At 37.1% G+C, this 21,981-nt stretch overlaps 2 protein-coding genes across 6 annotated transcripts in view; one reads left to right on the top strand and one right to left on the bottom strand.

Annotated features, from left to right (window-relative positions):
* Window positions 1-21,981, bottom strand: part of LOC120310144 (centromere protein P) — a 181,284-nt gene that overhangs the window by 152,185 nt on the left and 7,118 nt on the right. Inside the window, exon 1 of one of the 2 annotated variants that reach the window (XM_039348236.1) lies at window positions 345-573. The exons of the other annotated variant lie outside the window; for it this stretch is intronic. The gene's annotated coding sequence lies outside the window, so the exon portion shown is untranslated. Of the gene's footprint in view, window positions 1-344; window positions 574-21,981 lie in introns of those variants that run through there. 2 annotated transcript variants of the gene reach the window in all.
* On the top strand, window positions 105-21,927 carry NOL8 (nucleolar protein 8). 4 transcript variants are annotated; one of them, XM_039348218.1, is made up of 17 exons: window positions 105-262; window positions 3,496-3,686; window positions 3,922-3,984; window positions 4,881-4,959; window positions 5,959-6,106; window positions 6,350-6,418; window positions 8,107-9,831; window positions 10,843-10,950; window positions 11,629-11,751; window positions 13,230-13,314; window positions 14,917-15,061; window positions 16,245-16,328; window positions 16,859-17,133; window positions 18,886-19,009; window positions 19,615-19,682; window positions 20,523-20,605; window positions 20,971-21,927. In XM_039348218.1, the coding sequence occupies exons 2-17, from the start codon at window positions 3,548-3,550 to the stop codon at window positions 21,022-21,024; spliced, it is 3,372 nt and encodes a 1,123-aa protein (XP_039204152.1). In that variant the 5' UTR covers window positions 105-262; window positions 3,496-3,547; the 3' UTR covers window positions 21,025-21,927. The 4 variants fall into 4 exon arrangements, with proteins under 4 accessions (XP_039204152.1, XP_039204150.1, XP_039204151.1 ...); XM_039348216.1 differs by having other exon boundaries at window positions 107-334; XM_039348217.1 differs by having other exon boundaries at window positions 107-334; window positions 20,526-20,605.

The raw sequence follows: 21,981 nt of genomic DNA on the forward strand, positions 1-21,981 counted from the left end.
AGAATAGACATTTACGTTAAGCTAATGTTTCTCAATCTTGGCGATATTAATATAGGTGGACTTCAACTCCCAGAATTCCCCAGTTAGCATGGCGGAAGTGGTATGGGGGAAAGCAGGCGACGAGCAACAGCTGTGACCACGCTGGGCGCCGCGCTGGATTGCGAGCGGTTCCGAAGTGGCACGTCTCTAAGTGCAGGGTGGCGGTGGCTGGACGTGGTTTTTTTTAACCCCACCCCCCGCAGTATGTCCGATACTTTTAATGGTGAGTTACTATGCGGGTTAGTGCCCAGTTTCCCTCGTGGTGTTCAGACATGGCTCCCCGACCAAATGCAAGGTAAGGTTACCAGATCTGAAATGCAAAAAAACGGCGACCGCTAGAGAACAGCAGCGAGAGGGTGCACTATTTCTCTTCTGTGCTGCCACCTCAGAGTCGTCCGGATCTTTACAGTTCGCATTTGGTAGCCCAATGCGAATAGATAACTTGGAGAGTTTTAAATTTAAAAGGTGGGCTTTTATATAGCCCGAGTGAGGTCGTTCCAGCTTATAAAGGCAGCATCAGCAGGCTTCTGTCTGGTTGAGGCTACAGCAGGGGCGTCAAACTCACGGATGGGTGTGGCCAGGGTGGGTGTAGCCTACAGGGTGGGCGTGGATGTAGTAGGGGTGGCCTGTTGGGTGGGCTTGACCAGTTCTACATCGTTTGGGTCAAGGGTACCTGTGGGGGCCTTGGCAGGAGTGGGACAGATCTGAGGGTCTCTGGCAGAAGGGGGTCAGACCAGGGCAAGTGCCAAGGCATGGTACTCTGGCAGAGCCTCAGTGTTCCTCTCAGGCCACGCGGGGAGGGGGAGGCTGGATGGTGGTGCGGACTGCCTGGAGCCCTGGGCAGCAGAAGTCAAACGCCCAGGTTGGCCCTTGAGCACTCGCGGCACCAAGCCTAGCCCAATTCCCCAAGGGTTCGCCCAGCTGCACTTACCTCCTCCTCAAGGCTGCTGCTGCTGCTGTGCTTGCTCTCCTTAGCCAGGTTGTTCATGATGTGTACAAGGGCAAAGTCAGAGGGAGGCCCATTCCCTCTCCATGGGAGGAGACCCCGCTTTGTATCCAAAGCTTCCTTAGCAATAGGATGGGAGAACCCCAGGATAAGCTAGGAGGAAGGGGCAAGGGGATGGTGAAAGGGCAGCAGGGCATGACTAAGGCAGGACTTCCCTCATATCTTCCCTCTCCTTCTTTCCTTCCTTCCTTCCTTCCTTCCTTCCTTCCTTCCTTCCTTCCTTCCTTCCTTCCTTCCTTCCTTCCTAAGTACAGAGTGGTGGGAAAATATTTGAGTTGAGGGAGGGAGAAAAACAGGCAAGAAATGCAGCTGGGGAAGTGTTATCCTTCGTGAGGAATGAAGAAATGCACCATCGCCTGGAAGTGGCCAGCACATGGCCACATATCTGGCTTGGTGGCCTCTAGGGGAGGGGTTGCCATGAACAGCGTGAGAGTCAACATTACCTGCTCAATGCCGCTCAGCCTACCTGGTTTCGGCAGGCAGCAAAGCGCTCTCCTCACAGCGCCAAGAGGCTGAGCCAGGCGTTGCGAATCTGAAAAGAAGCGCAGCGACACCCAGCCCCCAGCCTGCCTGGTTTCAGCAGGCAGCGGGGTGCTTTCCTCACAGCACCGAGAGGCTGAACCGGATGGTGCAAATCCAAAAAAGTGCAATGCCGCCCAGCCTGCCTGATATTGGCAGGCAGCGGGGTGCTCTCCTCACAGCACCGAGAGGCTGCACCAGGCAGCACATCTAAAAACAAGTGCGAGGCCGCCCAGCTCCCAGCCTGCCGGTTTCGGCAGGCAAGGGACACTCTCCTCACAGTGCCAAGAGCTGAACTGGATGGCGCAAATCTGATGAGAAGTGCAATGCTGCCTAGCCCCCAGCCTGCCCAGTTTCAGCAGGCAGCAAGGTGCAAAGCTGGTGAGCTTTGCATTGCCCGGCTCAACCTCTCAGCGGTATGAGGAGAGCGCCCCGCTGCCTGCCGAAAACCCTCCCCCAGAGTCCATCAAGCCGGATATGTGAAGTAGGTGAGGGCCATTTGCTGGCCACTTCCAGGTGATGGTGCATTTCTTCATTCCTCACAAAGGGTGACACCTTCCAGCATGCAACCAGAGGGCGGGGCCGACGCAGCAGGAGCGGGTTCCTCGCTGTTTCCAGATGGCCTTGTGGAGCTAAGACTGAATGCGTTTCAGCATAGATGGTCATCACAAAATTGTACATTGGCTCCTGGCCAGCCTGGGCCAGGGCCAAGGCAGTGGGGGCTGTTCCCTCACTGTTTCCAGGCTGGCTTTGCGGGCCACATGAAACCACTTTGCGGGCTGCATCCGGTCCGCGGGCCTTATGTTTGACATGTCTGGGCTATAGCCTCAAAAACACTTGCTGTGGACTTTCTGACAATTTTAAAACCTGAAGGGCTCAGTTTTGAAAAGGTGTGCTTCAGAGCAAGGTTGATGACTTCTAAAGGAGAATTTTTGTAGCTCTGGGTTGACATGAAGGGTCCTTAGCGCTCTCTGAGTTTACTTGTTTTCTTGCAGACATTTCATTACCCAAACTAGGAAACATCATCAGTGCTGATGATTTGGGTAATGAAATGTCTATAAGAAAATAAGCAAGCTCAGAGAGCACCAATACGCACCCCTTATTGATGACTTCTGCTAAAATTTTAAACTGTTGAAGATTTGAATAGGTTGAGCTAATTACTCTGTTTAGAATTCTGTTTCAAGACTAGGATGCTTTTTATTTTATTTATGTATAAATCTGTATGCTGCCTATCTCTCCCAAAGACGACTCCAGGCGACTTACAACCAAATAAAAGCAACATGATAAAACATTAAAAACATTAAAATATTTGCATTTGAAAGATATTAAAAAGCCAATTTATTTATTCTGTTTATGTGAATGATCTTCTAAAATTATTCTTTTAATGCCCCAGCCTCCCTCTTATCTTGAATTGTGGCTGTCCTTCGGGCATGTCTCCTCTTTCCTGTTTTGTTTCCATTATTTTAACTTAAGTTCCAAAACCTATATATAGTTCATTCATAACAGTAAACTAAATCTGTTAAAGCAATTCTGAATGTTGAATGGAGTTTTCTTCTCTTCCTGGTCACAGAAAGAAGGGGTGGTCAAGCTGGTATTTTGTTTGAGGCTCTTTCTGTTTATATGTATAGCCAGGGCTTTTTTTTTTTTTTTTTAGAAAAAAAGCATTGTATAGCATTGATTTATGGTTAATGTGTAATGTAGTGCAAAAGTGATGCAACAAGGCTATATCATCAGTAATGTTGTTTATAACACAGAGTATCATATTTATTGTTATCAGGTAGCTAAGGTTTAGAAAATTATCAAACAACAAATATTAAAGTGGGGATCTTACAAAACTATGAACTGGACTGCTCTGAAGGTTTTTTGTACCACAGTAATTCTTAATATTGTTCAAAATATTTTGTTATTATTATGCACTTGTCATTTTACAGAAAGGTTGTAGCTGCAAGGACAATACCTTGGACATTTGTTGAATTTTTGAATATGGAACAAATCTCATTCGTTAGAAGACTATACATTGGAGGACTTGGCCATTCAGTTTCTGAAGATGAACTGTATGAAAGATTTAGCAAGTTTGGAAATGTTACAGAGACTGAAATCATTAGCCGGAAGGATGAGCATGGTAATACTTTAAAATTGCCTGAAAATAATTTCATCTACTTTGTAGTGGCAGTTCTAGGCTGCAGTCAGGAATAAACTCTATTGATCAGATATATTGCTAAGAAAAATCTATGCTCAATTCTACTGTAACTTATTTTTTGTTTTCCTTTTGTCAGTGATCACTTATTTGTTTTAAACAATTTGAAAATCAGTTTGTTTTTTCTTTTTTGAATAATCAGATTGTTATTTTTAAACAGGGAACCCTACCAAAACATTTGCATATCTTAACATCCTCCTTTCAGAGAAAGCACTTAAAAAATGTAAGTACACAAACTGTGAATGCTGTTTTTGGTTCTTGTGTATATCATTATCTGTACCAAAACTGGTTAATCATACTGAAATCTGTAAACAGAAGAAGTCTGATGAAGTTCATAACTAATATTCTTTAGTTGTATTGTTGAACTTTTAATCAGTAGATTATTTATCTTTAGTTTTAGCAACAAGTCACCTTAAACATTTCTGTATTTTTGGGTGTCCTATTGATAAGGGTAGGACAGTCTCATACACATACCTTTCAAATAACCTTCTAATACAGGGGTCCCCAGCCCATGGGCCATGGCCCCGTACCAGGCCATGGCCTATTCGCAACTGGACCTTTCAAGCGGCGGGCACATGCATGCAGATCAACTTGTGCAAACAGCAGGACGGCGCACGTGCAAATGTGCGTGCAGCTCAACTTGCACAAATTGAGCTGCACACACATGCACACCAGCCCGCTGATTGTGCTGCCCAGTTCTCCTCTCCCCTCTCCCCACAAGGCTGCCAAGCTGCAAAGGTTAGAGACCGTTGCTCTAACACACTGTTTGCCGCACCATCTCCAATATTTTACCTGCATGTCTTATGTGGTCATGTTCCACCCTACTCCTCACTAATGCATTTTTTATGGATATCAGCTTTTCAAGCATGCTTAAACAGTTGTCCTTCAAAAATCTGAAATATTGTCTTCATTTTTGTTGACTGAGTTATCATGCTAGGCATTCTCCTATTCTCCAAACGAGAAAATATCCCATGAGATTGAATCCAGCACCATATTTCCCAAATGACTGCTATACCACACTGGTGTTTGTTCTTCTCTTTGAGACATCCTAGAACTTGTGGTTTATAATGTTTTAATAATGAGCAGAATAACCATTTGGTATTTTTTTTGTCTTTAAAGGTATATCAGTTTTAAATAAGACAAAATGGAAAGGAGGGACACTGCAAATCGAATTAGCAAAAGAGAGCTTTTTACACAGGTAGTACTTAGCATATTGTATACAGTTTCTGGTGAAAACCATTGAGTTCTGCACACATGTGAGCAAATAAAGTGAAGAATAGAAGAGGAGACTTGCTTGTGTGTTTAAAGTTCTCAGTGTGATGTTAGATTTTACAATGAGTTTTAACAAAACATTAGAAAAATATAGTGAATGTTGTATGAATGACATTGGAGATATTTAACGTGAACGGTACCTTTCACACTGGCAGTGAAAACTTGATAGCAAATATGACTGCTGCAGAAACAAAGGACTGCTTCAAAGTAGAGCCTGTTATATAGAGTGAGAAAGGGAAGGAAATGATCAATTTGGAATATTATTGCTATCCATAGAACCTGTTTGTAAAACACAGCAGTTGCTGAAATTTTCTGGTTTTAGCTTATATATATATATATATATATATATATATATATATATATATATATATATGAAATTCTTGGATTACTTGTGAATTTGCCTAAATAGAACGACTAAGCTGGATGAAACCTGGCAGTTGATATGTGTTCATTTGTGGGGAAGGAAGGAATTTGCATGAAATGAAGCTTGCAAGATTACAATAGAGAGAAGAGTCCAAGTGCAAAATACAGTGGAAATTATACACTATGACTTGAGAATAGAGAATTGAGAAAATCTTTCTCCTTTCTAATTGTGGACTTAAACTTGCACTTTGTTCCCAAAGAAATCTATTTTATTTTTAGCAAACTCATTTAGGGGATGCAAATTGAAGTGAGCGTTATTGTGAATTGACACAACTCTTATTGTTACAATTGTGAAAGACAGAAGCTCTTGGTAATTTTCACAAATCACACAGATATCAGGCAGTAGGTCCCAATCTACCTCCTATCCACTCCTAAGACAAGTTGTAATGTTGTAAAGTGGAAGGGATTACCATGGAAATATGAAAGGTCTTTTCATTTATTTTGTTTTGCTTTCTCTCTCTGTTTAATTAGTACTAAACTGCAATCCTGTTCTGTTATGCAGACTAGCACGGGAGCGCCAAGAGGCTAGTGTGACAAAGGAAAAGACAAATTATAATGGTATGACAGATATTCAAGAATCTCTGAAGAAATCTGGAGTTATAGATTACTGTGTGAAAGCAGTACCAGGAACAGAAATACCAAATCATAAGGTATAATAAAGATATGGGAAAGAGTTGCAATATATTGTTCCTTCACATTAATGGGCTAAATTCAAAATGTTATTGCTTAGTTTTAAAAAAAATATTTAAAATTGCTACATTGCTTAAATACTTTCTTTTTGTAAAGTTTTTTTTCAAAGTTATTGCAAACTTTGAAAGTTGTTTGCAAACAGTTTTGTAAAAATTATTGCGAACATCCCCCCAAAATAATACTTATTTTATTTGTTTTTATAGGACTGGGTGGTTAGTAAATTTGGCAGAGTTTTACCTATCCTTCACCTGAAAGATCAACACAAAAGCAAAATATCCTTTTCTGCAAGTTTTTACCGTCCCAATTCTTATTATTCACTAAACAGTAGTATTTCAGGAGCATTATCTTACTGCCTATGTAAGAAAAAAATACCAGACCAGTATAACCAATTGAAATATCTGTTGAGTGGCAATGGAAATTTATAAAAAGACATTAATAGTTCTGTTGAATTTCACTCCACTTGCAGGAATTAATCATTAGATTTACCATGAAGTTAATAAGAAATAAAAAATATCAGATAATTAATATTAATTGAAGAAAATAGTCATGTCAAAGAATCCCATCAACTGCAATGATTCAAGAACACATCCTGTAGACAGAAGCAGTACTCAAATTCTGGCATTTCCTTCTCCTTTCCATCTAATGGTCATAAGCTGCTTAGCCCTCTCTTTTGAGTGAGTGTTCACTCATCTTTTGTTATTGAAACCATCAGATTTGATATGTTTTTCATTGACTGGATGCTAATTCTCACATTTTCATACAGAAAATTTCTTAACTTTTTTAAAAAAGATCCTTATGATTTAGATAGGATATCTTTGTACTCTATTAACATTTGTAATCATGTGCATTCAAACAATCAAGCTGTTGGATGCACTTTAAGGGGCATGGCTTATTACATTTTTAATGCCATTAGATGATGATGTCAATGGCTATTATGTTCTAATTTTGCTTTGGAAGCCTAAATATGGTTCACTGCTGTTCTGCTTCAGCTAAAAGCAGGCACACACCATAAAATGGTGGGTTTTATTAAACGTAATTTCTAGATTGCATATTATTTTTTTTTGTTAGCATTTATCTGCAGGTCAATATGCCTGCTTGTTTTTGCACTGTGCTCACCTGGATCTTAACAACAAAGGGTGTGATGCAGTGAGTGATTTTGTTTATCAGTCAGTTTGTTGCAGAGCCTGACACTGAATCAAACTGAGAGGGAGTGAATGGCCAAAGGTCACCAATTAAGCTTCCATGAATAAGGAAGGACTAAAATTTGGGTCTCTGCTTCTAGTCTAGCACTTTAACAATTATACTGCAGTGGTTTTCTTTTCTATCAGACAGATAACAACCTGTTAATATATCACAACTTGAACCAGGCTGCCTTCTTTTATATAATTGCTTTCCTTTTTGGATACAACCAAGATCTAGATATAAATATAGATCTTTATATATCTTTCCATTTACAAGTAGTCCTCGACTTATTATCACAACTGAGTCCAAAATTTCTGTTGCTAAGCAAGATAGTTGTTAAGTGAGTTTTGCCCCATTTTGTGACCTTTCTTGTCATAGTTGTTAAGTGAATCATTGCAGTTGTTAAATTAGTAACATCATTAAGTGAATCTGGCTTCCCCCATTGACTTTGCTTGTCAGACAGTCACAAAAGGTGATCAGATGATCCTGGGACAGTTTCACCATCATAAATATGAGTCAGTTGCCAAGTGTCTTGAATTTTGATCACATGACCATGGGGATACTGCAACGGTCATGTGAAAAATGGTCATAAGTCACTTTTTTCAGTGCCATTGTAACTTCAAATGGTCACTAACTGAAATCTTGTAAGTCGAGGACTACCTGTGCAGGATTTCATTAAAATAAATGCTCTTGTCTTTTATTTTTTAAAAACTCTCTAGAACATCTGAACTTTTACTTGTAGAGTGGTATTTACATGTTCCTTAATTCAAAAATTAACATAATGAAATATGACCCTTCCAAATATTGCCAGAACCTTAAAAAACTAGATCAAGAACCTATAGATTCAGTTCCCATTTCACAGCTCACTTGGCATCTGGAAGAAGCTGACAGTATTATGAGCAAGAAACGGCAAGGGCAATTCCCTGAAGCTAAGAAGCCATCAAAAAAGAAAATAAAAATACAGGACAGTGACAGCCTAAGCAAAGTTGAATCAAACCCAGCTAATGTTGTCCTTGCAAAACAAATTCAGAACTGCACCTCTAACTCCAAGAAGCAAGCTAATCAGCACTCTTCAGGTCAAAAGCTTAAAGCTGGAACCACGAGTTCTAGGCACATAAAAAGCCTGTGTGGTGATGACATAGATTCAGAAGAAGAAATCAGAGCGATTGAAGCAAGCGAGAGAAAAAAGCACAAAGGTAATTGTACTACTGCACTTGAGGATAATATGGAAGTTGTCGGTGATGACTTTAAGCTGAAATACAATACTCATTGGTCTCTACGGAAAGCAAACAAGCATATAGCCCAAGCATGCAGTGGACTACTAAGGCCTGCAGAAAATGAATCTGATTATGATTCAGTTGACACTGATGAAATTATAGCTGTGACTAAATTATCTCATGACAAAGAGAGAAATGAATCTCTACAGGGCTCTAAGGAAACAGAAGAGCAGAATGATGGCCAGCCAAAAAGAACCATCCATGCTGAAAGTTCTCCATCTTCTGGTTCAAAAAGGTCCAAAGCAGCAGAAGAAAAAAGAGCAGAATCTGAAAAACCATCAGATGCACAAGCTACTCTGGACAGATGCAGAACTGAGAGTGAGGAAAACTCAAATTCGTGTTCAGACACAAGTGAGTCTGAAGGGGATGAGAATTATGAATCCATGATTCAAAGTGGCTTCCGATTAGATCTTACCTTAGAAGACTTAGAGAAATTAGCTGGTGAAAGTAGTGAAGATTCAGAGGAAGATAACAAAATACTTCAAAGTACCAATCAATCACAAACTAATTACTGCCCAGGTAGTAAAACTGGTACTGCCCCAGAGACACCCACAATTTCCACCACTTCCAAAAAATGTATTTGCCCTGAAGAAATACTTGCTGCCATTTTAAAAGAAGAGAGATTTGACAAAGATGATTTGAAACGAAAACAGGCAAAAGGGTACATTCAACCTTTCAAAGGCCTGGGGTCACTTATCGGAGTATCGCCCGAGAGCGAGTCGGATGTCAATGTGCATGAAAAGAAACAGTCTTCTTTTGAACTTGAAGTGGAGTCTCTGAAAAGTGTTACAGAAGTAGAATATTCCAGTTTGACAAGTAAGAAACTTAACTCCAAACCACTGTCTTTGAAAGACTTGGACTTGGACATTCCCATAGTAGGAGGTCTTTCTAGAAACTCAAGTGAACCTTCTGACCACCTCCCTGGCAGTATTGGAAAAGCAGAGAAAATAAGCCATGATGTAAGTATTATGCCTGGAAGTGAACCCACCAAACATGGGAAGTCTGTTTCCAAGGGACCAACAACTTCCAGTCTTACACAGAATAAAGATTTAAATGGCTCTCTGAAAAATGAAGGTGGCTATTCAGCTTCTCCCAGAAAAACAAAGAAATCAGATAATGTGGGAATACAACTGGAGGACAACGAGAAAAGATTGGCTGCCATACAAGAAAGGCAGAAAGAATGGGAGCTCCAGAAAATAATTATACAGGAAGCTCTGACCAGCCAGGTAATTTTGTTTCATTTGCCTATTTACTTCATTTCTCTTATTTATTTCAGTCGATTAGAGCTGGAAGGAATTGTACAGTGCTTATATAAGTTGGAACTTAAACAAAGAGGAATAGAGCAATATTTGTTTGTTTATGTGGAATAATTCTTGTAGTTCATCATAATCTGAATTTTAAAGTAAACAGGACTATAAGTAAAATATATAAATATCATTTCAATAATGCTACATTCCTAATGTACTGAAACTTAAGCACGTTTGCTAGAAAGTAAATGTGACTGAACATAGTGGCAACATTTGGAGATCAACAAAACAAAGATAAATTGCACTTAACTATTTCCATCTGTCAATCAGCACAGGTTGTCAGATTCTTAGCAAATCATTCAGTTGCAAGATACTTCTCATCTCTGTGGCAGTGAGAGTTGATACAAAATTGAATAGAAAAGAGAATGACTTATATAAAAGAAATTGAGATGGCTTAGTTGAGATATAGGAAGAAAGAATGAATGAAGATTGAATCATAAATGAAGTTTGTGAAGAGTGATAGGATGGTGAAGATTGGTGAAATTTGTGATTGTATGGAATGAGCTCTTTGAAAAGAAACAAATAAATTTAAAGAACAAAAGGTTATATATAAAACTATGTGGTTTTGATAGAAGCTAAGTTAGATAGGCATGGAGAGGGATAATGAATAATTTTGGTATAAAATAGATTTAGCCGTATATTTAGCTGTACAAGATAGTTAGCTTATCTTGTACCTTTAACTTCTTTGTCCTACTGTTTCTTATTCTGCTTTTGCAGTTATAATGTTGCTTCCCAAAGGGAATAGAATGATGGGTATGTATGTATGAATCTAATGAATTTGAGCCTGATCCACAAAAAAATTATGATTCTTATATTTTAAGATGCCACAAGATCTTTTATTGATGGTTGCAGCTCTGTTTCTTTTCCTTCCTTTGTTTTATACCATTTATGTCCCTAATAATCCCTAGTTAATTGTTAATGTAATTTTAGCAAATTCAGTCAACAAATAAACAGAAGCACATCGTGTTTGATTCAGATACTGAAAATGAAGTACAAGAGCATACTGAAAACGAGTCTTCAGAAAAGATCTCAGTAAAGGTGAGCAAATTAGAAGGGAATTTATTCTATCCTTAGATATTATGTTTACATCTCCACAAAGATTTTCTGTAGCTAGTGGTGAAGAAAAAAATGCACATGTCCACTTATTTTAAATTATAGTTTAATTTATAAATTATAGTACCGCTCAAAGATACAGTCAAAAATTTAAAAAGAAAAAGGGAAAAAAATAAGCTTACAATTAATACAGGTACTATAGAAGAGCAGAGGCTAAGTTACCAAAGACGCAAGTAAATATAAGATAACTTAATCCAGTTACTTAACAAAATGTAGCACTGGTACACTGCACTGCTACCCTGTTGTTAAAGTAGTAACACTGTTTAACAACAGGCCTGTTCTCCCAAGTTGGGGTGAAGAAATTCTGCAAGATTCCGTTCAATTAAGTTGGATATTATTTGAGTTTTTCTTTTAAAACGCAACAGAAAAAATCTGTTAGTTTCAGCAAATAGTTTAAGTGACAAGCAGCTGCCATCTATCTCAGGAACCATTACCATCCTATTTATGGTGGAAGAGAATGGCTTGCGCTATGGTAAAGGGAGGAAGAAAAGAGGTTTTTGGGAGAAAAATGATGTAACCGGGGGAGTACTTGCTAAAAACATTTGGTGTTACCCTGAAAAAGAGCTTGTTCAAATGAAATGTTTGTTCATTACTGCACCCAAGGAATTCACCCCCAAAACTTCTGGGAAGCTGTTTGACAGCAGCGATGAAGACTCAGACACCGCAGCTGATGAAAATGATCGGTTCAAAATCAAACCTCAGTTTGAGGGCAAAGCTGGAGAGAAGGTTGGTATGCTTATTTAGTGTATTATTTTCATGGCTTCTTATAATTCCGGAATAATTTATCTGCATGTAGAAGACTTGCACAGCCATATATTTTGGTGTTTAAGCCAGGCAGAGGGAATCTGTGGCTCTCAGAGTGTTCCTAATATTGTGTAAGTTTCCAGCAGTTTTATCCAGCATGTAAGCATCCGGAAAGTCACATGCTTCTGCCTCTAAGCTCCAGGTATAAATCTTGTTTGTTTCATCAGTTTTTCTCCTACATCGTGTAGCATTTTTCTATAAGCCAATCTTTGACTACAATGAACATTTTTTTTTTGTCCCTTGGTTTCTCTTTACTTTATGGTACCATATTTTCTTGGAAGAAATAAAAAATATCCCAAAGGTGCTTTTCAAAAGGCAACTGGACTGTTCTTTTCTTTTTCTTGAAAACGTTTCACTTCTCATCCAAGAAGCTTCTTCGGTTCATTCCCTCAGTTCCAGAACTGAAGAACCTTCTTGGATTGAGAAGTGAAACATTTTCAAGGAAAAAAAAACAAGAAAATCCAGTTGCCTTTGAAAAGCATCTTTGAGACAACCATGACCTGGATGATTGAGAATCTCCACAGAAAAGAAGTAAAGGAGAAAAATGAGAAGGGGCAAACCTGAAAGAGTTTCCCAAGGATAAAAAAAAGTGTTTATGTTTATAACTTTGGTTTACCAAGGGAAGTTCAAGAGGAAAACCAAGAAAACCCCTTTATAAAAATGGATATTATAGTACAAAATAATTAAATTCAAACAGTAATAATAATAATTTTTTATTTTGCGGTCACAGACCAAAATGCGAGTGCAACAAAAGAAAACACAAAAAAAATACAATCGCAAACAATTAACACCAGAAGCCTGGGCTAAAGGGAATTACAACATTCTCCTCTAATAGCTACAGCTCTTAAAAGAAATTTAGAAACCAGAGAAGTAATATAGGAGGAGCCATCCCCTAGACAATATAAGACCAAATTACTAACATTAGAACCAGAGGGATCAATTCCAAGGAGAGGCAATAATTTAATTCTGGCTGTGTTACACATAGGGCAGTATGATAAGACATGCTCCACAGTTTCAACTTCAGCCCTATCACAGGGGCATAGTCGCTCACTAAACGGGAGCCTCTTGAATCGCCCGTCGAGTAATGCTGAGGGCAAGACACTGAAACGGGCTAGGCCAGGGGTAGGCAACCTCGGCTCTTTTATGACTCGTGGACTTCAACTCCCAGAATTCCTGGTAAAAATTAAATCCCCCAAATAAAGGACAAAAGTAAGTTTTTTGAAAAATAAATGTAAAAGACAGCTTTCTCAAATAAAAGATTGTCCTTTATAATAAAAGATGTGTGGTCACTTTACGTACATTACTCAAGTTTTTGGGAACTTGATTACTTCATTTAAATCTGTTCTGGAAAATAATTGCAATAAAGAATATAATCCCTCTGTTACACTTCCTTGTTGCAGCTTATGCGTCTACAGTCACATTTTGGCACAGATGAAAGATTTCGTATGGATGCTCATTTCCTTGAAAGTGATAGCGATCAGGAAGGTAAGATATACAGTATTTTGTTGATTGCTAATAGAATGCTTGTAAGACTTCGTTATAGTAATTTTTTTTCTATAATTATTTTGAATATTTGTTTCCTATTAATTCCTCTGCATGGATCAAAAGGTCCATCAAAAACATTTTACACATGACCTAAGGTATAGAGTAGAACATATACCCTTTTCAAGGTTAAATATGTTTCCCTTGAAAAATGAAAAAAACCCACTAAGTATATTAGTATATTTACATCTATACTTTTCATACTTTGTACATAACAGAGACTAACTCAAAATATAAAAAGGTATTTCACAGAATCTCTTAGAAACATCTTCCACTGTAAACTGGAAGTAATGAAAAATGCTTGAAGGTGGATATGTGTCTAATTATATGTGTTAGGCTATGGATTATTTTAGAAGGTGACCTGACACCTTCTAGTTGTTTGGAGGCTATATCTCCTGTATTGCATTACTATTGGCATAGAGATATTACTATATCTCTGGAGAGCCAGCTGTTAAGGTCCGAGTCTTGAAACCAAGATACAATGAATTCTAGTCCTACCTTAGGCATGAAAGCCAGCTGTGTGTGACTTTGAGCCAATCACTCTCTCTTAGCCCAACCTACCTTACAGGGTCTTTATTGTGTGGGGGAAATAGGAGGAAGAGGAAGGGATATTAGGTATGTTTGCCACCTTGAGTTGTACTATGTATGTATAATAAATAGATGGGATAAAAATCTCATAACAATAGTAATAATAATATATAGACAATGGATAGTGATTCTTGAGGACCTATCTTTGATTTGCAAAATAGAAATAGGCACCTTAAATTAAACCTAACCAAACTATGAAGAAAATATATCCAGAAGGGGGAAATTGGTTTGGATGTAACAAATTTGATTTCTTCATTGTACAAAATAGTTGCAGTGAGAATCAGACTTCCATGCATTCATTCTCCTTTCTTAAGCATAGATAATGGGGAAGTTGAAGCTAACCTTAAAGAAAATACTTTTGGACAATGAAATATAGTTTAATTAACTTAGATAAATTTGGAGGTGTTTATGTCTGAATCTGCTTTGCATTCAGATTCATAAGGAAATACAGTGTCCTGACACAGCCAGTTTGTTAAACCTGGGCAGTGACTGAATCTATTAATTTAAACTTAAAAGCAAGCCACAATTGACACAAATGTGGCTGCAAATCAGTGTCAATCTATTTTGTATTTTAATAAGTAATCCTTCAAGTTAAGCTTGGTTCAAGGTGATCAAATTCTATTTGTTGTTTTGGTCATAGATCAATATAAATAACAGCAATAATAATTACAACTATTTCAGGAGTAATACTGAAACCAGTGAGATAATAAAAAAATACCTAAAATCTAGAATTACTAACCCAATACCATAATATAAAAGCACTAAGTTCTTTTAACATACAGGACTATAATTTTTTGGTTTTTGATCCAAGTACTCATGTTCTCTGTCTTACACAACTTTTGAGCTGGTTCAGAGTCGTGTGTTAAAATAATGTATGATTCGATGTAATGGTTGAATGCAATTGGTATTGGTTCTGTGAAGTCAGTAACTAACTCCGTTCTATTTTTTTCCTGTTAGAGGAATCAAAGAAATCAGTAACAGAGGAAGAAGAGGAACTTTCTTTAGAAAAGAAGAAGAATCTTGAGATCTTGAAAAATCTTCTACATATTGATGTAGACCCTCCCAAACGTAAGAAGCTAACTGCAGAAGGCCAGAAATTCAGGTATGAAAATTACTTTAGTAGAAAAATTAAGGGCAAATTTATATTTGTATAAATTATCATTATTTTCATAGTACTTCCCCAAGTTAAACACTAATTAATCTAGCATTGCAGGCAAGCTTTGATAGGTACTGAAACTGTGGATCTAATAAGGATGTCAAACTGGTGGCCCACAGGCCAGATGCGTCACATACAGGCCACTCCCACCCACCTCCGCAAAGGCAAAAAAAATCACAATACGTCACACAATACGTGAAGCAGTGGTTCTCAACCTTTTTAATGCCGCAACCCCCAACTGGTCGTAAGTCAACGACTATTCAACTGGTCGTAAGTCGAGGACTACTCAACTGGTGCAGCACCGTTTGCGGACTGGGACTTTTGGCGGGCTCAGCAGGGCAGAGACAGCCTGGACAATTCCTATTGGCTTTTGAAAGCCAATAGAATTAGACTCTATTCAAGAAAGTCTGTTCTATTGGCTTTCAAAAGCCAAGAGAATAAAAGGGAGGAGCACAGCTAAGGAAAAGGGGAAAAAAATGGTGTACTGCGTTGTTTGGCGACCCCCGTGAAATGGTCGTTCGACCCCAAATGGGGTCCCGATCCACAGGTTGAGAACCACTGACATGAAGTGACATGATTGAGTTTGACACCCATGATCTAAGATGATGAAATATAAAGCATTTAACCCTGATTTGAGCTTATTTATTATTTTAATACTGTAAGATTTTAGACTGTTAAACCATCCCAATTCCTCCTGACATAGGGAAGCATAAATAATTAAATAATTGCAATCCTTTCTAATAATATAACCACTCATGTAAAAGCTAATTATTTCTTGACACTTATAGAAAAATACATCTTTAGCTGATTGTGAGCAAAGATAGCATAAGGTTGCTAATTCAGTTTATAATCCTAAACCTTTTTTTCTCAGATTAAGTGCATTCAATTTAATGGGATTACTTCTAAGTAGAAATGTAGATTGTTATGCAGATTTTTTTCAAAATTATTTGACATTTTATTTATATATAGTTTGCATTTCAACATATTTAGAAATGTTGTCATAGAATAAAAAATTTTATCCCATGGAATTTTTATGGTATCTAGATTTACGTAAGGATGCTTTACTATTATATTATTATCATTATATTATTGTAATTATTATTATTATTAAAATATTATTTATTTATAGAGATATGAATACCTTACGCTATGACCCCACAAGGCAAGATCATGCAGTATTTGAAAAAAAGCCAGCTAATGCTGAAAAAGAGAGGTGATGATTCTGAACTATGCCTGTCTTTTCATTGACCTGTTTACTATTTCAACTCTGATTGTTTAAAGTCAAATATTTATTTTATTCAGCAAATGAATAAAACATTTCAGTTTTTAATTAAGAATTGGAATGAAAGAACAAGAGAAAAATATTTACTTTAGATGGGTTTCAGAAAGAAGTTGCAATATTTAAATGTCTCTTAATTGTGAAGACTTCTAAGAGTGATGGATTTCTTTTTTAGAAGAAATATTGGTCATCCCTTAGATGTTGAAATTAAATGTGATGCTTTTGCTGAATTGGATTATAAACCAATACAAGTATTTTACTATGTGAAAAAATAACCCACGTTAGGGTTATTGTGTTATACCTTACTGAGATTTATATACTGAATGCATTAACAAAATGGATTGTGGAAGCATCTGAATTTATATTTCTTTGGTGTAAGCATGTGATATAAATTACTAATATAAAATTATATATCTGATCAGTTAAATATTAGCAATTAACACATCCTTATTTCCGTCAAATAGTAAAGCTAAAAAGAAGAAGAAGAAAGAAGAAGCTCAGAAACTGCCTGAGGTGTCTAAAGATACATTTTACAATGTCGCCGTGGACTTAAAAGAAGCCCTTGGATCTACAAAACAGGATGAAAAAACAGAAATAATATCATGGGACCAGCATGATGATGCTGAACAAACCCCTTCAACTGATATACCAAAATTCAGTGCTGAAAAACAAGACGGAAACGGGGGTTTTACCTTTTCCTTTTTTGGTGATGAAGTGGCGAGATCACCTATTAAAGAAGGTGTCTTTACCTATTCTAAACCATAGTTTCAGTATCTCAAACATACGTTTCTGAATTAACACCCTTTGAGACCTGACCACTGGGTTGCAATTTGTGTGGGTCTTTTCTTTAAAGAACAGAGTGGTTTTATTTTGATGACGGATGAATAGAAATATGTTATACCAGTTCTGTACTACCTGCCCGGATTGCTAGGCTTAATGGATGGAAATGATCCATAATATTCCAGATTTGCTCACATGTAAAAGTTGCTTCTATCTTTTATTTCTACAGAACTTTAATATTACCCAGAAATATTATAAACATACCAGGACCATCAGGAATATATGCTCAACAGCTTTTCCATGGTTTTTACAGTGGTAACAGATTGAAGCCACTGGTATCTACATATTACCTTTCAGTATTTAAACCAGTATTCCCCCACCTTTCTGGCTTGGCGGCTTGGTGTAGTGGTGGGGAGGAAAGGGGATGGTTTTGTGGGGGGGCAGGCATGCGTGCACATGCATGCGCGCACACAACTTCATTTGTGTAAGTGGCGAGTGCACATGCCCACCGCTTACACAAGTAGGGCTGTGCGCACATATGCACGCACCGGCCTGCCATTCACACGGCCTGGTTGAGAATAGGCCATGGCTGAGTAGTGGGCCATGGGCCACAGGTTGGAGACCCCTGATTTAAACCATATGACCAGTTGATTGGGAGCACAAAATGGAAGGAATAATATATTTAAATCTGACTTGTGAATTTACCTGAGCTATCTATGAGAACATAAGGTTCAACAGCCTGCCTTGTGAAATGATGAGTTCTTCACTGAAGGTTTTAGTAAGAAACTGGAAGCTCATCTGTTGGAAATAACACAGTCAATCCTGCACTGAGTAGAGGGTAGATGACTTCCCAGGTCACAACCAACTTTTAAATTCCATTTGGACCTGTCGGTGTGATTCAGCACAACATCTTAGTTATTAAGGTTTATGATTTTGTTTTCTAGGCAGCTAAAAATATTTATTTACTCATTTATTTATTTCATTTTATTTGCTGCCCATCTTGCCGTGGGGCTATTCTGGGTGGCTTACAATAGTAAAACAGAAAAAAATGATAAATGTAAAAATAATAAGTAAAGGAATAAAACAATAAAAATAAACACATTGATATAAATATGTTGACTATTCATAACCAATAATATGCTAAACCAGCTTTTGAGTCCAATATCTAAGAAACAAATTAATATGTAATAACCTGGGAACTAATTATTTCAATTTGCAATAGTGTCCTGCTTTACAAAAAGCATTTTCAATATCAGAATTCTTTCTAAATACCATTTATATTGTAGATGATGTGGTTGTAAAGCAAGACATCAAGAGCCTGGACCTGATTTTACAACCATTTTTTACTGTGCTTTTTAAGTGAATCACTGTGGTTGTTAGGCTAATCACATGGGTGTTGGACTAATCACATGGTTGTTAAGTGAATCCACCTTCCCCAATTGATGTTTTTTTGTCAGAAATCAGTTTTGAAGGCTGCAAACCATGATCACATGATCACAGGACTCTGCAAATGCAAGCCAGTTGCCAAGTGTGCAATTTGTGGTCATGTGAACATGGGGATAGTGCAACCATCATAAATGTGAAGACGGGTTGTAATCACTTTTTGTAAATTTGAACTATTGTTAAGCAAATGGTTTTAAGATGAGGACTACCTGTAAACGTTTTTGTATATTGAAAATGGTTGGGTCTTATTTTTCTTTCCCTTTTATAGATTCATACGTAGTTGAAATACTAAAACCTTCACGAGTAGCCTGGCAAGAAGATCCCCGTTTTCAAGATAGTAGTTCTGAAGACGAAGAATCAGAAGCAGCTGAAGTACAAGATGTCGAAGAAAGGTAAATTATACTTTTGCAGTATTCATTGAACTTTAGATAGGATAGACCTCAAATTTAACATAGTGGGCCAGGTTGCACATTCTCTGAGATAATATGTCAAATACGTTCTTCCCAAATGAAGCCACTTATCTATATTGTGTACTGTAGTTTCATCAGCAGCAGGCAGAAAGCCTTAAACTAATGTTATGTGACTTTCTCTTCCCATTGCATTTCCCATCATTCCCCATGCTTTTCCTAAAGATTATGTGGGACTGCACAAGAAGGACACAGTGAGGCAGAAAATTCCAGTTTCTATGTGATCTTGTATCCCTCACAATGTGTGAATAAATTGCTAAAATATCCACCTTATAAATTCAATCAGCATTACCATCTGGGTCTTCCTCTTGAAAAAAAACCAATATGACTATTTCCTTATTATTTCTGAGAGTTAGACTTGCCCAGGTTCTTAATGCAAACAAATACAAGACACTAAATAATTTGTTCATGTAATTCATCTCCAAAATAAAAAGATATGCTTCTTCCTCAAAATGAATGTATTGCTCAGGTTTGAAAAAGTAGTCTTTTTCTCTTTGTTTTGGAAATTAATACTCTTGTTCCTTTTTCAGTTCTCCAGCTGAACCACATTCAAATATTAGATTTTTCTTCTTCTCACAAGATGATGACAGATTAAAAGGTGAAAATCAGAAAAAATTCTTCTTAATTATCTTAGTTAACCAGCATACTTATTCTTCAGATTTGTTTTTAAGATGTAAACATCAAATTTATTTCAAGTCAGAGTTCTCACTCTAAGTTTTGTTTGTCGTGCGTTCACAATACATAATTTCTGTTAAGTTTTTCTACATTTTTGGAGAGTTTTAACATTGGAGTTCAGATTGCTCTGGATAACGTTATCCATTTTAGTTGCTAAAGAAGTCTACCTTAAAAATTATTTAAATTGATGTCATTTTAAGAAACTTCTATCTGGAACAGTGGTTGCAATTGCCCAGAAAACCAATATTCTCTGATTTTTTAAAAAAATAGTTTTTAAAAGATCAAGTACAATCTTAGGAACATCCTATGGCTGACAGGACCTTATGGTTTTGTCTCTATCAGTGGAGCTGGAAGGGTAAAATTTTCTATCCACCTCTTCCAAATGTTTTTAAACTCTGCCTCAAAGAATTGGGGAAACTTTGAAGCAAATGTTGAGGGGAGAGAGGAATACAAGGACGAGGAGAAGAGGGCATCTTTCTCTTGTAAAAGAGAAATGTTCATGAAAATCTTAGGTTTCAAAATGTGTTAAATCTGATGGTCCATGAACTTTATATATGCAATTTTTTTTCTTGAGGCCATGAGGATGAAAGCATGCAATGCCAGTAGCAGGATAGAAAACACCATAATACCTTGAGCTACAAAGTACAATTGTTTCATCTAGGCAGTCCTTGAGCCCTTGGCTTACAGGGATCACTTAGTTCTTTCTTATTTACAGGGCAGGCAGATTACATTACAGATTACATTTTCTTTATGCCTTTTCTAGAAGGCCCCAAGCTATTCTACAAGGCTTCAGATCTTGATGAAGAAGCAGAGGATTGGGAAAGCAGGCGCCAAATATTGCTTGAGGTATGTGGCTAAAGATATTCTTGATATTTGGACTAGAGCTGTTTCTCACTTTTGATCCAGGATCCTAGTAAACCAAAATCACAATGAAAGATTCATTCAGTTTTCTCTCTATCATTTTTTGTATAATATTCCTTTATCAGTATGCGTCCTAGTTCCACTTTGAAATCCAGCTGGTAAGAAAGCTGCATTTTGCCCTTATTGAGTCATTGTGAGGCATTGCTGGAAGAGGAGGAAACTGATTTTCTACCTGCATTTTCTTGCTATTCGTTGTATTATGGACCTGTTTAGATGTTAAAAGCTGAAATGCTAATTAATTTTATAATACTGAATCTCTCATAACTATATTAAACTTTAAACATTTCCAGGATTGTCGGAAGAAGCATAAAGATGCAAGAAGGAAAGTTAAAACAAAACATTAACTATAACAGTTCTGCTAAAGAAGAAAGATTCAGAATGTTGAATATACTTGGACTGAATCCTGGGATAATGGAAACTGTTGAGAAAACACATCTACGAATAGCTTGGAAGTATAAATTAGTGCTGAATAAACAACTTTGTGAAATCAGAATAGATTTGTAGTTCTGATGTCTCTAATGCTTACATTTCCATTATACAGTATGAACATTTATTATTAAAATTCTAAATTATGATAGGCAACGATCTTCACAATTAGCATTTATACTTATTGCCTGTCTTTTATAATCCTCATGTCATATTTTGAAAGACAACATTTAGGATTTCATATGCATGTAGGTTCTTTGTCACAAAAAAGCAACATTTGATGGAGATTAATATAATTTGTTCTCTGATCTAACCAAGACTAGGTGTAAAACAAGCAAGGATCAATTGTAATGAAGTGCAATTAAGTGACAAAAAACAAGCAGTTTTTGTGTACAGAATTATATTTACCAAATATAGTCAGTTTAAATTGTACAAAAGTGTGTTATTATTATTTATGTTAATATAAGATTATTTTTGTACCTTGAAAGATTGAATCCAGGCCATTGGGAAAGGAGGAGTTAGAAAAGTTAGATTCTTGGAAGTTCCTTTCATAAGCATTTTGTAATGGTACACATAATACATCCCTGGATTATTTTAATATAATAAAAAGTTAGATGATTGAAAAATAAAACAGCAAATTGCATTGTTTCTATTTGAAAATGGTATTCAAAGTATAGAATATATAATTGATTGATCACCCTTATGGAATACAAATATTTCTGAATTTTAGTCTCTTTGTGGAATGTTGCTTTTCGGATAGACAATCATCAAGCATTGTAGGCTTCTTTTCCTCCAACTTGTAAAATAGATCTAAATTGCCATATTCTTGCTTTTCACTACAGTAATGATGATATGTTTAAAGACTTCACTAAAAC

Source organism: Crotalus tigris, unplaced genomic scaffold, assembly GCF_016545835.1.
Source record: "Crotalus tigris isolate CLP2741 ecotype Arizona unplaced genomic scaffold, ASM1654583v1 scf7180000018125.1543573, whole genome shotgun sequence".
Lineage (NCBI taxonomy): Eukaryota > Metazoa > Chordata > Lepidosauria > Squamata > Viperidae > Crotalus > Crotalus tigris.

Excerpts from the sequence above, each read along its gene's own strand:
- NOL8 (XM_039348216.1), top strand. The coding sequence starts at position 273 with ATGCGGGTTAGTGCCCAGTTTCCCTCGTGGTGTTCAGACATGGCTCCC. Across the intron at positions 3,985-4,880 it reads AGAGAAAGCACTTAAAAAAT|GTATATCAGTTTTAAATAAG; the intron begins GTAAGTACACAA and ends TTGTCTTTAAAG. Across the intron at positions 16,329-16,858 it reads GCTAATGCTGAAAAAGAGAG|TAAAGCTAAAAAGAAGAAGA; the intron begins GTGATGATTCTG and ends TCCGTCAAATAG.